The 14,624-nt window shown below is 40.4% G+C and overlaps 1 protein-coding gene across 1 annotated transcript in view; it reads left to right on the forward strand.

The window, feature by feature from the left end:
* fryl (furry homolog, like) overlaps nt 1-14,624 on the forward strand; it is a 67,457-nt gene that overhangs the window by 19,248 nt on the left and 33,585 nt on the right. The window contains 15 exon segments of the mRNA XM_030049992.1: nt 2,706-2,845; nt 2,956-3,052; nt 4,023-4,102; nt 4,540-4,620; nt 4,799-4,967; nt 6,258-6,350; nt 6,481-6,579; nt 6,733-6,834; nt 12,530-12,633; nt 12,826-12,934; nt 13,043-13,129; nt 13,242-13,413; nt 13,920-14,052; nt 14,162-14,269; nt 14,385-14,622. Coding sequence (XP_029905852.1) covers nt 2,706-2,845; nt 2,956-3,052; nt 4,023-4,102; nt 4,540-4,620; nt 4,799-4,967; nt 6,258-6,350; nt 6,481-6,579; nt 6,733-6,834; nt 12,530-12,633; nt 12,826-12,934; nt 13,043-13,129; nt 13,242-13,413; nt 13,920-14,052; nt 14,162-14,269; nt 14,385-14,622 — 1,812 coding nt within the window.

The raw sequence follows: 14,624 nt of genomic DNA on the forward strand, positions 1-14,624 counted from the left end.
AAAAGTGAGAGTGTAGAATCGCTGTGTCATCCTCAGCAGTAAATCAGCATTGGGTGCTGGAGTGTGTCCGCCTGGCGCCGTGAGGGCAGAGGGAGCAGTTACATAACTCTCCCGCCTAGCATTCATCATCCAGCACCTTTAGCACACTGCACTGGCCCTTAAACACCATATACACACAGACCTACTTTATGCACTCTTATGACACTTCATCTTACTTTTTTTTTTTTTATTTTCTGAATGTGTTACACCAGTCTCCTGACTTGCTAAAATGCTGATTTCTTGTTTAGTCTTCACTTTAAAGCATAAAAATTAATAGTTAACAGTGCATCATGTGGCTATTATACATCACTAACAATGTTTTTTTTGTTTTTTGTTTTTCCTGACATCATAAACACTGATGTGATCAATGCGCTGATTTTTGGGTGGTCTTGCATAGACACATCAATGTAGTGTAGTGTGTACCATGGGGAGAGCTCAATAGTATAGCAAAGACCATGCTGTGCTCAACATGTCATCCAACACTGTACTCCAGTTCCAATCAACAGCTCCAGTGTATCACTGGTTCAGGTGTCCTCTGGTCTGTACTCACCATATACTATATGCATTTTACTCCATTTCTGTTGGGCAACCTTCTCAATACATTTCGATTTGACCGCTGAAATACACCTAAGTAAGCGTTTCTGTTATTTTGCCACTTAGCCAAAAAAGCTCACTTTCGTCTTTAGTCCCTTGCAAAATAAAAATGGATTTCTAGGATCAGAAGCAAATACTGGAACAGAAATGCAGGTGCTCACACACAGGACTGTACATATTAATGTGATGACATCATACATGAAAACCATAATTAATGTATGGGACAAGACAACGCAAAAGCAGATACAGAGGCGTATGTAACAGAAAATTTACAACCAAACACTTGTTTATGTTAATAAACAGGGATACAGGCAGGTTCTTAGAGAGCAAGCACACATTGTGTGATGACAAGTAGTGGAAAAGACAGGACACCCATCTACAAAGCACACAGGCCTTCATAAGTACAACAAAGACATGAACAGATAGGTCAGAAGGCAGAGTGTTAAGTTGGCATGGTTGAAACAAAGAGCAACTCTGATTTAGTGCTTGCGTGTTTGGTTTGAGCCAAGATCCTAATTGACCAGCAAAAGACTAGTGCATATCCAAGTGACATCTACTGGCACAGAGTTAGATTGTGAGGCTCTGATTGAGAAGGTAGATTATATACACTATATACACGTTCCCCCAACAGGGTACTGCAAATGTTATAAAGCATTGGATTTCCTTGTCCTCAGTCTGTAAGATTGCAGTGGCCTCAGAGATGATGTTGGTTAATGACCAGTTTATTTAACAGTAAGTCGTGAGACCTTATAAAGTACTGCTGATTCATTCAGCATTTGTGTTAAAGAATGACATTTTTGCACCTCACACAAAGAAGTAGAGTGTCCCCAGTCCCTGATCACTGTTAAGAACAGGCCTCTTGTGGCTGAGTAAAGAATTACAATAACACAAGTGTTGTAGTTCAGTGTTTGCTCTAACACCATGTTCACACTGCCATCAGCATAGTTAATGGAAGACATTGTGGAGGGTGCTGGAGGTCTCATACAGAAACAGTTTGGATCAGGATACCACTCCTACAGAGAAGAAATTAACAATAGTAATTAACTATATATTTTCATGCTTTTTTTCCTTTTGCATATATAGGTGTATTTTTATTTTGCTGTCACAGAATAACGTGTGCAGCTTTGCACTAATCACTATCTTTGTTTGACTTCAGTGTGCTGTGGTAATCACATAGAACAGTGTAATGTTTCAGCTCTATATTAAATTATTTCCTTAATGCACCAGAAGTCAACATACGTGGCAAAAATTGAGGCTACCTTCTTGCATTTTAGTATTTATTCTTGTACTCTTATAATAAATAATAATGCAGCACAAGAAAAGCCACTACTTCTCATTATCATTCATTTTTTTGCCATGTGGATTTTTTTATTTTTACTATTGTCATCACATTGGTAGGAAAAAGAGTGATTATAAAAAGTTGTTCACTGTTGATGGTCAGTGACTGTTTGGCCTTGGTCAGCTTTTAAGCCACCTAATGGCTGGAATACCTGCTGAGTTTGTCCGAGTGATTAGTAGTGAGAGAGTGGACTTCCAGTGATTTGTTGAATTAATGGCAGTCTGAATGCCCTGTGATATCACACCCACTCTTGTGTCCAAGATTAATCTAATGACACTGGGTCATTCTTGGCTGTGTGACAAGTTGTCAGGACAGGTAGCTATGTAATATTATTGAAAGCCACTTAAACTCTGATAAATTATTCATCTTGGAGTGCAACATACTGTTAGTTGAGCTAAGTGAAGTAACAACAGTGGTCGGCAGTCCTAGTTAGCTAAAGCCGGCAAACAAGGCATGCACAAGCTGTTTGGGCAGTTTCCAAGGTTACTGAGCCCTCGCCTCAGTTACTGCAAAAGCCACACCCCAATATATATAAAACTGAGCTGATGATTGCGTTACTATACAGAGATTTTAGTTGTGAAGGTATTTTATTTATATGAATTTTCTGTTGATTTTTCCCTGAATGATGTACAGTTTGTGGGGGTAAGGAAGTTGACACTTTAGATTCACAAGTGATATTTAGGAATGGATTGACTCCTCAGCTTAATCCAGTGTTTCTAATATTTCTTTTCAGTTAATAAGCTCTATGAGCTCAATAGCGGAACACTGTTTGCCCTCCCTGCTGCGCACACTGTTCGACTGGTACCGGCGGCAGAGCGGTACTGAGGATGAGTCTTATGAGTACAGGCCTCGCTCCAGCACCAAGTCCAAAGGGTGAGACACTCATTTTGATTCAGTCTCTTCTCTCCTGTCCTCTTTTGTCTCTTAAACAAATAATATCACTATGTTTTTTGTTGACAATCTTATTGTCTCCCTCTTTGCAGAGATGAACAGCACCGGGATAAAGACTACCTATTGGAGCGGAGGGACTTAGCCATAGATTTCATTTTCTGTTTAGTTTCAGTGGAAGTTTTAAAACAGGTGAGTAATCTTGATTCTATTTTTTGTATGATGTTTTATAGAGGTTCTCAATTTAAGACAGTTAATTAAGAGTAATTCTTGATTTGCCATGACAATAAAGCTTCCCCTTAGAGTGGTAATATGTCAGACACTAGCTCACATTTGCCTTGTTCAGCTCTGCCTCCACAACTCTTATGCAAATCATTTTAGGTTGTCCTTCTGTGCATCTGCCCCCAGCGGCGCATTTTAGGGCTGTTTTGAAGGTGTTACTTTCTTAGTATCTTAGAACACTTTGTTAAGTAAAAAAAAAACTTCCTCTAGACAGGATTCCTGTTGTCTGAGTTTGTTACTATTAATGTGAGATTTTCTTGTATAATGTTGCCTTGGGTCAAAAGTGTCAAAGTACCAAGTGAGGCACTTGCTATAGCAGACACTGACTTTCTACACAGACTTGAGTCTGACAACGATTTCTGAAGTCTCTGTCCACCCTTTATTGCTGCCAGCCATGATAATCAAATTAACAAGGATGTCCTTTACTGTCAGCACTGTCTTAGCCATTAATAAGAGGGTCGAGAATACTTAAATGGATTGTCTCATTAATGATTTGGAGGCAAGCAACTGATGAGAGTTGTTTGACAGGTCAGTCATTTTTTTTTTAACATATCCTCTGTAGTGCAGGAAAGAAGTGTAATATTGTTGGCTAAGTCTCTGTCCTCAAGGGTGAAATGGTAAACAAACACCATGGCAGCACACCAACTCTGACTGAGCTTGCTTCTTGGCCTATTATGAATCTAACTTCAGCACGGGGTCTAAAGTAGACTGTCCAGATCCAAGCTGCACATGCTGCACTGAAAGCCAAACCCCAGAGTCCGGAGCTAAGTTGTCCTTGGCTGTGTTCCTGTAGGGAGGATAATGAATGGTAGCAAAAAGAAGGAATGAGGAGAGTATCAATGCTTCTAATAAGACTAATGATTCCATGTTTGCGTCACAGATTCCTCTTCATCCAGTGCCAGATGCTTTAGTACATGAAGTTCTAAACCTGGCATTCAAGCACTTTAAACACAAAGAGGGGTAAGGATAAACACAAACACACACTCAGACAGACCAATGCATCATACTTTTTTTTTTTTTTTTTAACTGTCTAACTTTATTGTGGCTCTCACATCATCTAGTTTTTTTTGGCTGTTAGGATAGACTGGCTTTATGGTCAGTGTGTGACACTTTATGAGTTATCTGTATCAGTAATGTTGCTTGCAGAAAACAGTTGTTTCTTGTTGAGCAGCATGAGTCAACCTCAAGTAAACGCACTGCCAAAGTTCTTCTGGTATTGGCGAGAGTTAAAATACATTTGTAGGTCAGGCCAGTCAGAGGCATTTTATTTTTTCAGGGTATTTCCAGTGATGCTTTACATGTGTATATTTGTGAGGAATACTAAAATTATACTACAAAAAGATGTCTCGTGCCCTCTACCTGTAAGTAACTTGATAACCCTTATTATGACCTTACAGGTACTCTGGCCCCAACACTGGCAATGTGCACATCATCGCAGATCTGTACGCTGAGGTCATCGGAGTCCTTACACAGTCAAAGTAACAGCATACTTTGCTCTGCTCCTTGGCGCTGACACTGACCGCTTGTTTAACTCAGCATAAAAGTTAACAGCTCACCGTGTTTACCGCCAGCTCTTAACAAGCTCTCTCAGAGGTCTTTCCGTCTGTTTTTAATAAGTGTAGATTTATGCGTCTGTGTGCATTTGTGGGTGTCCAGGTTTCAGGCAGTGAGGAAGAAGTTCATCACAGAGTTGAAGGAGCTCAGGCAGAAAGAGCAGAGCCCCTACGTGGTCCAGAGCATCATCAGCCTCATCATGGGCATGAAGTTCTTCCGGGTCAAAATGTACCCTGTGGAGGACTTTGAGGCTTCCTTTCAGTTCATGCAGGTAAATTACAGCAGTACCTTCATGCTAAAAGCCTGTCGCTCTAATTGTACTCTCAGTAATATGGACTGATGTATTTGTGATAAATTGTGCAACGTAAAGGCTTTTTACTGCTTTCCTTTTGTTGAAATTCATCAGCTCTCTGTAGCAGTGGCTCATACAGCCAGATGAGTAACGATTAGATGTGAGGTTACATTGCCAAGAGGTGTGTGTGTGTGTGTGGGTGTGTGTGTGTGTGTGTGTGTGTGTGTGTGTGTGTGTGTGTGTGTGTGTGTGTGTGTGTGTGTGTGTGTGTGTGTGTGTGTGTGTGTGTGTGTGTGTGTGGTGGACTTTGCCAAGCGCTGTGAATGGAGCAGTGCCTTTTTCATTAAGCTCTATGCAGCAGTAAAATGCTCGCTCAGTGTGCCCCTCCCTTAACAACTCTCTTTTCCCAATGTGTCTAATGGAAGTTGATGGGTAATGTTTCCTGGTTTATGTCCACCACTGTGTTTCCATACATGTCTTGCTTCCACCCATATGATGCTTATCTGTTAAAGTCTGACCAACACAGGATTTTTGGCTATGATATAACTATTCACGAAACAAAGTGCAATGCTTTTCACAGTTCATATCCCAGACACTGATGAAATTAAAAAAAATATTTGTTCCATCATCCACTCACTCACTCACTCACTCACTTAAGATATATCTGTTCATGTGAGCATTGTTTCTGAATCACTTTATAACACAATCACTTTTCATCATGAAAGTATCATTATTTGTAAGTATAGGTAATACTTGATATTTGGGACATTTGGCTATACAGCGCGTACAGCCATACATTTAGTGATGTGATATGAGGCCTCTCAGAAGTATTTAGTTAAAAATTAAGGTGCAATAAGTTTCAACAAAAGTCCTCATCAGTATTATACTTATAATGCTATCACTTTAAAACATACTTGTAGTATGCAGTGTAGTTTCTGTAACATGGAGCAAGAAAAGGTGTAGAACCTTTGGTTTGTAATTATGTTTACTGTGAACTGTTGTGGGCAAGGGAAATCACGATTGTGTGTTCATCTTTGGTCCCCCTGGCTACTGTGCACTGTTTTCCCCACCACACAGGGAGCATTTTATCTGAACTGCTCTAGTAGAGCAATACTTGATCAGTCCTCTGCTCTGACCCTACCTTTAGTGGCTCTGTTGTAATACTGTATGTGCTTATCAAGCTTATCAACCATCCTCCACCAGTATGACTGTATTGATATGTGCAAGCATGTTCATTTGTGTTCCATTGATTTTTCGTATTGTTTCCAGGAGTGTGCCCAGTATTTCCTGGAGGTCAAGGATAAGGACATAAAGCATGCTCTGGCAGGCCTTTTTGTGGAGATCCTTATTCCTGTTGCTGCTGTGAGTAACACTGTGCAAATCTGCCAGTCTTCTAGTAAACTTTCAAAACAAAGCAAAGACTATTTCCACCATTTTGCTCTATATTTAGCTAACTCTCTGAGTTCTGCGGTACCTTTGCCCTCCTCTTTAGGCGGTGAAGAATGAAGTTAATGTGCCATGCCTGAAAAACTTTGTTGAGATGCTGTACCAGACGACCTTTGACCTTAGTTCCAGGAAGAAGCACTCTTTGGTAATGATATTTTTCCTACAGTTCTCTCTCTCTCTCTCTTCCTCTCATTATCCACCATATGCCCATGCTCTCTTCTTTTTCATCCTCCCTCACTTTTACTTGATTCCTGTCTCTGTACCTTAATTTTGATGTTGACATTGTTTATCTCCGCAGGCCCTGTATCCTCTGGTGACGTGCCTGCTGTGTGTTAGTCAGAAGCAGTTTTTCCTCAACAACTGGCACATCTTTCTCCAGAACTGCCTCTCGCACCTGAAGGTACTGCTACCCTGAGACTAGGGTCTAGCCGCTGGAAACAGTTTTTACTCTCTAGTAGGGGTGTCACGGTTCTTGAAACAGAGAGCGAAACCGCAATTCAAATGTCTACGGACTCAAGACGCAGTTCTGTCTTCCATCTCATAGTCCCCTGCCTCCAGGCAGCAGCCACCAATGGAGAGCTGCAGTCAGCTCTCAACAGCATACCAGTAACATCTGATTACTGCTGCTGTTCCAGGGCAGGTGTGATGGAAAAACTGTCTCTGTACAGTGGGATAGCTGCCATGGGGAGACCATTGGAGGAAGATGCTTTTCTGCCACAGGCAAAATGGGGAGAGCCACCCGCTGTTTGTCGTAGAAAAATACTGTAAAACGTGTCCGAAGCTGATATAATCTTTCAATAAGGAGGCGTTAAAATAGGTTAGTTAAAAAGCATGACACATAACTGTTTTGATGTGATTGACTTTACACAACATTTTACAGTATTCAGCGGGGTCTCAGCTCGGCTTTTAGAAACACCATCTATAATCCAAAATATTATTGATCTATAATAAAATAATATTGATCAGTGGCTAGAAATTAAAAAAAAAAAACATATTTTTTAAAAAATTGAGAGAGCAGGGAATGCAGTGCACAGCCAAACAGTGGAGAAAATATAAAGTAAGACTACAGAGAGATTCATCCTGTCGCAACCGGGGCCGATTTTTGCAAAACTTTTAATGTGTCAGAATGGTCTGGGTAACCAGATCCCTCTTTTTCCTATGCAGGATCAAAATGATTTCACTGATTATTACAGAGTTTTTCAAAACATAGTCAGATTGGATAGCACTGATATGTAATCATGGAAAAACCCCAGTTTTCAGATTTAATCCAGTGGAATTATTTTTATCCTGGTGGATACATTTTGAAAGCCAATTCAGGATGCTAATGTGATTTAATTTATCTTTCTTTTTTAATTTTATTTGTGGTAACAACACATTTGGTTTATAGTTTTATTCTTCTGTTCAGAGGTTCAGTTCTTTACAGCAGGGGTCTAAAGATACAGTTGTTTCAAATATTATGAAGACAAGACAGATTTAGTTCAAAATATTGTGAGAATACTGAATCGTGAGCCCTGTATCATGAATGAAATCAAATTGTGGATTAAGTGAATCGTTACACCCCTACTCTCTAGTCTTTTACGAATAGCACAAAGAGTGTAGTCTTCAGACCAGAGTATATTTTAAGAGGTCATCATACTGTTTGACAATGGCTAATTCAGTTTGATCCTCAGAAGTCTTATGACTCTCATGTTACAAAACTGTAATGAAATTTCACCACTCTGGTTGGCAGTTTAAAGTAACATCAGCACACTTAAACATAATTCTTGCCAACACCATGAGTCACTTCCACACTATTGATTACACTGTCATGACCACCAGCATTTGGCATTTGTAAAAAGAAAATGCACAACTAGTATATGCTTGACGCCACTGCTAGCAGAAGTTATCTTGTCAAGGGTGTGCTCTGCAGTCTAAAGATCATAATGTACTTTCCCCTCTGTGATCAACAATGAGATCTGGACAGGAATAGCACTTGATTTGATAGGGTAATAATGTAGCTCATGAAAAAATACCTTGTGGAGGATTATCATTGGAATTTACCAGTGTGGTTTCTTTTTTTCTTTTTTTGTTTTTGTTATCAAAATTTTCAGAGAGAAATAAACAAATAAAAATAAAACTTATCTTCTATCATTAGTGCAAATTACAGCTATTTCAGAATATGTTAGATAATCCAATCCATATAGCATTTTTGACCAAGTCTTGACTAGACCAAATAAAGAGCATCTTAAATATGATGTGTTATGTCAAGTGCTGTTTTGACTCAGGTCTGCTAACGATTCCTTGTAAACCAATCACAAACTGATCAAGCCAGCCCTCTTCTTGTCCTGTACCAGAGCTAATTCAGCCCGAGTCTTTGCAGTGTGCTGTGTGGTCAACTGTGTGACTGACTGACTTACTGACTGCCTCCTCAGTACTGCAATGACTACCCTTTGTAGAGACCGAGTGTTTGCTCTTGTGGTGGACATACCTCCATTCCCTTTGCTTCCTTTTGACTGTGATTCCATATGGTTATGAATGGACATCTGTGATTTAGGTGATTTGGATGCGTGGTTATCGTTGACCTTTTTAATTGTGTCAAATTTCCTGTAATTCATTCAAAACTGAAATCAGTTTACTTAGTGGTGATGTAGATTCTTTGTTGGAGTGACTTTCTTGGTCTGTGTGATGGTTCTTGTGTGTAGTGGTGATTCAAAGTGATTTAGGGCTTGCTGTTCAACCTGCCATTTTAACCCTGTGGTTGTTCTCAAAGATTTATATTTGAAATACTATCAGAAAACTTGGATATTTTAAAATTTATTTTTAAGATTAGATTTATTTAGAAACTATACATCAGTGCTGCACAATTAATTATAGGTAACCATACGTTGTGATTTTATGTTTTGCTGATTAAAAAATTTTTTTTTTAGTAATTCAGTGGCATGAAGGTCTGGTAGTATATCAAGTATTGCCATCAGGCTTGACAAATCACTTGATTGCAAAACATGCACACAAAATAAAACACACATAACAAAATGTAAGGTGGACAAGCAGGCAGTGCCAGCGGGAAAGAGGAAAACCTAATCCACGGAGCACCATCATACACCATCTTTGGTAAAAACGCATTGATGAGCAAAGTGTAAAGGAATGAATCAGCCTCTAATGGAAATGGAAAAAACATGGAAATATTGAGTTAATTACTAAAAATGTTCCATTGTCTGTCATTTGGCCAGATACTTTTGGTTTTAAACCAGATGATGACAAAGAACTACTTCTATTTAGTTACTTTAAGAAGAAGTGCACAGAGTGTCATTGATATAAAGCAGCGCTCGTGGTGTTGACCCATGTTCTGAAAAGCGAAATAAAATGCAGCTTCTCTGTTGATTACGGCAAGTCAAGGCACTCCTCCAGGGAACACAAACTGGTGATGCTGGCATCTGCAGACATGCATGTACCTAGAGGCAGATTGACTCATCCAAAGCCACAGTAAAGGTCTAATGCAATACAAATTGCAGTTAAAATGTTGTAAGCGAATTGACCAGAGGCATTTATAATTAAACACATGCAGTCAACTTAATAGTGCAGTTTTAACCATAGGCCTATTTAAAAAGCCTATTTACAGCTAAAATTCTTTAATCTGACACGCGTATGTATTTTAGATGCATGTTGGATTAAACTTGCTTCTGGAATGATTGGATGCGCTGGTTAATTTGTTTGTTTTCACTGCTATAGTTACATAATTCACACCAGCTGTAGTTGCCAGCAGCTACTTAAGCTCCGCCCACACCCTTTTTAACAGGTTTGCTCTGCCCTTGTTGCTACATAAGAGTCAGCAAGCTGGCAAGTCCAAATGGAGAGCACCTTTAGCTAACCATGATCCTGTGAGTGAATGCCTTTCACACACAGCTCAGAGAGGTGTTTTGCATCTAAAACTGCAGTGACACTACATGTATACTGTATTTATTCAGTTTTCATTACTTTTTTTTACATGATGCAAGACTTAAATGCTGCTATTTTTAGGAATAGTGCGCTATAGAAATTTAACAATTAAGGGAACGAAAATGCAATAAAATTGTTTTGTTTCCTAAAATTGATTAATAATCATGATGAAATGGTTATCAAAACAATGTAGATTATTCATTTCTGAATTAATTGTGCAGCCCTCCTTTACAGAATTTGATCCACACAGGGTTAAAATCAAACAGTTTGCACAGTAATTGTGCTACACAAGGATAATGGAACTGAATGGACTGCTAATTTAGTTGAGTGTTAGCTGCTTGTTGGTTTTGTAGGTGTAATGGAAGCAATTAGTTTCTTACTATATCTTTCTCATCCTGTCTGTGTTCCCCTCATCTCCAGTCCTCCTTATGTGTGCATGTTTTGTTTTATGTTTGTCTTTTTACCAGTTAGAGCACACCTTTTAATTTTGCTGTGGGTGCTCTTGCATGATTGAAATTTTGCAATATTTTACTCCTTCTGCGTTGAATTACATATTCATAATAGGTTATTATTGATGGGCTGTTAAAATAACTTTACTAACATGCTACTGATAAGTGCCACATTTTGCATCTCACACATCATTTATTGCAACAAGTACCGATGACTCACGTGGTGTCATATTGACACACATAACAACACTTTGGACTGCTTTAAGTTATGTTTGTCTGTTCTATTATGTTTTGTCTGTAACTTGCATGTTTTCCTCCCCAAACCCCACACGTCTCCTGTCGTTTGATCTCTTTCTCACATTCACTCGCTCCAGATGCCGTCTAACAACAGCATCCGAAAGCAGATTGAGACGCTGCAGGTGAGTTTGTCTGGTGTCAGTGACCTGCCCACCTCCCTCACAAAGGTGCCTAACCAGAAAGTAGGGGATTACAGCTCTGCCTTCTGGGCTCCTGGGCCAGCAAGTTGTTGGATGCTTATTGTTCTTTTTGTCAATGAGGTTTAAGAGTTGCTCCACAAAAGAAGAATAGAGGACTTTATATACTAGCTGTGACTTGCTTTCCGGTGTGACTTTGCCTTGTGCTTCCTTATTTAGCTGCTTTGTCTTTATTAGCAATAGCAGTGAATGGCTTTGCTGTCTGGTATTACCATGTAGTTGCAAGTAGAGGACATTAGTGTTTGTGTTAATAGAGTATAGACATTATTGTGCGCAAATACCCACACACACTTAGAGGGTTAAGGAAGATCACAGATGCAAGATAAAATACGTTCATTTGATGATCAAGGAATTTTGTGGGGTTTTTTTTGTTGTCTTTTTTTGCGGTCTTTTCTGGCAGCATTGTGTTTTTTTGTTTTTCTACTGGAGTTGGTTAATAGGCTGGCTGCAGTCATACCCTGTTCTCTGGCATCCTTACCTTGATACCCCCAGCCAACAGGAGGGAGAGAGGGTCAAAGCATTAACTGTGACAGATTCCTTTGTGTCATGCCTGCTTACATTGGAGTGGACATTGTGTGTGTTTGTGTCCAGTGGGTGACTTCTGTGTTATTGCACTGTTGAGTCCCAGATGCAAACATCAGATGATAATGTTGCAGTACATAAAGAGGCTGTTTTCACCCTCTGGTGAAGATCATTCATATATAATGCACGTATACTTGGAGGGAAATTCACTCTCTGCTTCCCCTACTCCACAGGGGGGGTCAGAGCACAGGGTCAGCCACAGAGCAGCACCCCTGGACTGGTAGGGAATCAGTGTCTTGCTCAAGGACACTTCAGCAGGGTAAAAGCTTGCCACCATGGGAGCTTAAACCTTGGGGCTCTGGCTAAAGAACAGCGACTATGTTCACCATGCCACCCTACTGCGCTTATAATATGTTTTACTGATGACTACGTGTTATTGTTTCAGTAAATTTAAAACATAGCAATCATCAGACAATAGGTAGACCTTTCACTTGCATAAATACAATTTCAATGACTTCAAAAAAATCTTACATACATAATGACAGAAAACTAGCTAAAAATATCAGTTTCTACATTTGGCTGCCGACACAATTTTAATGTTTCCGATCTGACCAACTCCAGAAGACAGCAAGCTGATCCGCTGTATCCTTGCAGGTGAGTAAAAATTTGTAATAATGAAACTGAGTTCTCTAAATGTTTTGTATTTGATCCCCAGAACAAAGATCCCAAGATGTCCCGTGTGGCTTTGGAGTCGCTCTACAGACTACTATGGGTCTACATTATCAGGATCAAGTGTGAGAGCAATACTGTCACACAGAGGTTGGTCCCAGTTGGCCCCCACACTACACACATGCAGTCAGGTGTTCTTTTTCATGGAGTGAAAAGTGCAAATAAAATGTGCTGTTATGATTATGCTATCTGGTGTTATCAAATGTAAGTCACTTAAATGGCGGGCTTTTGTTGTTCATCATTGTACATGGTAGCCAAAGTTTCTCTTTCTTCTCCTCCTAGTCGACTACTCAGCATCGTTTCAGCACTTTTCCCCAAAGGGTCCCGCAGTGTGGTGCCCAGGGACACACCCCTCAACATCTTTGTCAAGATCATCCAGTTCATTGCTCAGGTAGGATTGGGCCATAAAATGATTTGCCTGGATTATATAGCTAAACTAAAAGTACAGATCTATTGTATAATAGCTCTGTGTCATTGGTGTATTTTGTTGTTCTCACAGGAAAGACTGGACTTTGCTATGAAGGAGATTATCTATGACCTCCTGTGTGTGGGAAAATCTCACAAAACCTTCACCATCAATCCAGAGGTAAGAGTACACATCAGTCTTCTTCAAGTGCTCTACCACTGTAAAATCTCCTCTGTATTATCTGTCCTACCACTCCACACCTCTTATTTCACCCCTTGCTCTGCCTTGCTAGAGGATGAATATTGGTTTGCGGGCCTTCCTGGTGATTGCCGACAGCTTACAGCAAAAGGACGGGGAGCCTCCTATGCCTACAACAGGCGTCATCATGCCCTCTGGGAACACCCTGCGGGTCAAAAAGATCTTCCTCAACACCACGCTCACTGATGAAGAGGCCAAGGTTATAGGTAAGTTCGTTTGACAGAATGTGTCATGCTATGGATGGAACAGTATGTTTTTGAGGTCAATACTGTCATCCAGTACCTTTCCACCATTAATGGGCCATACCAATGTTAATATGCATTTTTGTAAGAATTGTAGTACAAATATAGGTGCAAAACAGCTTAAGCTTTTCAGATAGACAGACATGTCCTTTTTTAAAACAAACATGTTAGGTTTGTTCTGTTAATCATTTTACAGCTGTATTTAGTGACAGGAAAAAGTCACACAAGTACCAATATTACAGTTTGCTGATGATCAAAAGTAAAAATATTGGGATCTATACTGATAAAGCTGATATCAGCTGATATTGATGGTCTACCAATGTAGTGGTCCATCCCTACTCAGCCCAGAAAACACAGCTTATTTCATGTAATGTGCCCAACCCCCCAACCCCCACCCCCCCACCCCCACCCTGCCCCCATGTTATGTTTTTCACTGTAATTTGAGTGTAATGACTGTTGGGTGTTTTCAGGCATGTCACTGTACTACCCACAAGTGAGAAAAGCCTTGGATAACATTCTGCGCCACCTGGACAAGGAAGTGGGCCGCTCAATGAGCATGACGAATGTACAGATGTCCAACAAAGAGCCTGAGGACATGATCACGTTAGTAAACACCAGCCAGATCCACACTGCTACTCCAGTGTTACTGTCTATGCTTGTGCATGTCAGCTGCCCTGTTACAGGTTCTCATGAGTTGTTTGTTGTGTGGCAGGGGAGAGAGGAAGCCAAAGATCGATCTGTTTCGTACATGTGTGGCAGCTATACCTCGACTGATCCCAGATGGCATGAGCAGACAAGACCTAATAGAGCTCCTGGCCAAGTAATCCACTTTTCCTGACTCAATTCTAAACACATCACTGAACAGTCTAGCTCTGATAAGTGTTAGGCCCTCCACACATTGTCTCTCTCCTTGTTCTCTCCTTCCTCTCCCCCAGGCTGACCATCCACATGGACGAGGAGCTGCGTGGCCTAGCCTTCACCACCCTGCAGGCCCTGATGGTGGATTTCCCAGAATGGCGTGAGGATGTGCTCTCAGGCTTTGTCTACTTCATTGTGCGAGAGGTGACGGACATCCACCCCACACTGTTGGATAACGCTGTCAAAATGCTGCTGCAGCTCATCAGTCAGTGGAGGCAGGCAGTGCAGAGCAGCAACAAGAGCCATGAGACACAGGT

The sequence above is a fragment of the Myripristis murdjan genome, chromosome 4, assembly GCF_902150065.1.
Source record: "Myripristis murdjan chromosome 4, fMyrMur1.1, whole genome shotgun sequence".
In the NCBI taxonomy this organism is placed as follows: Eukaryota; Metazoa; Chordata; class Actinopteri; order Holocentriformes; family Holocentridae; genus Myripristis; species Myripristis murdjan.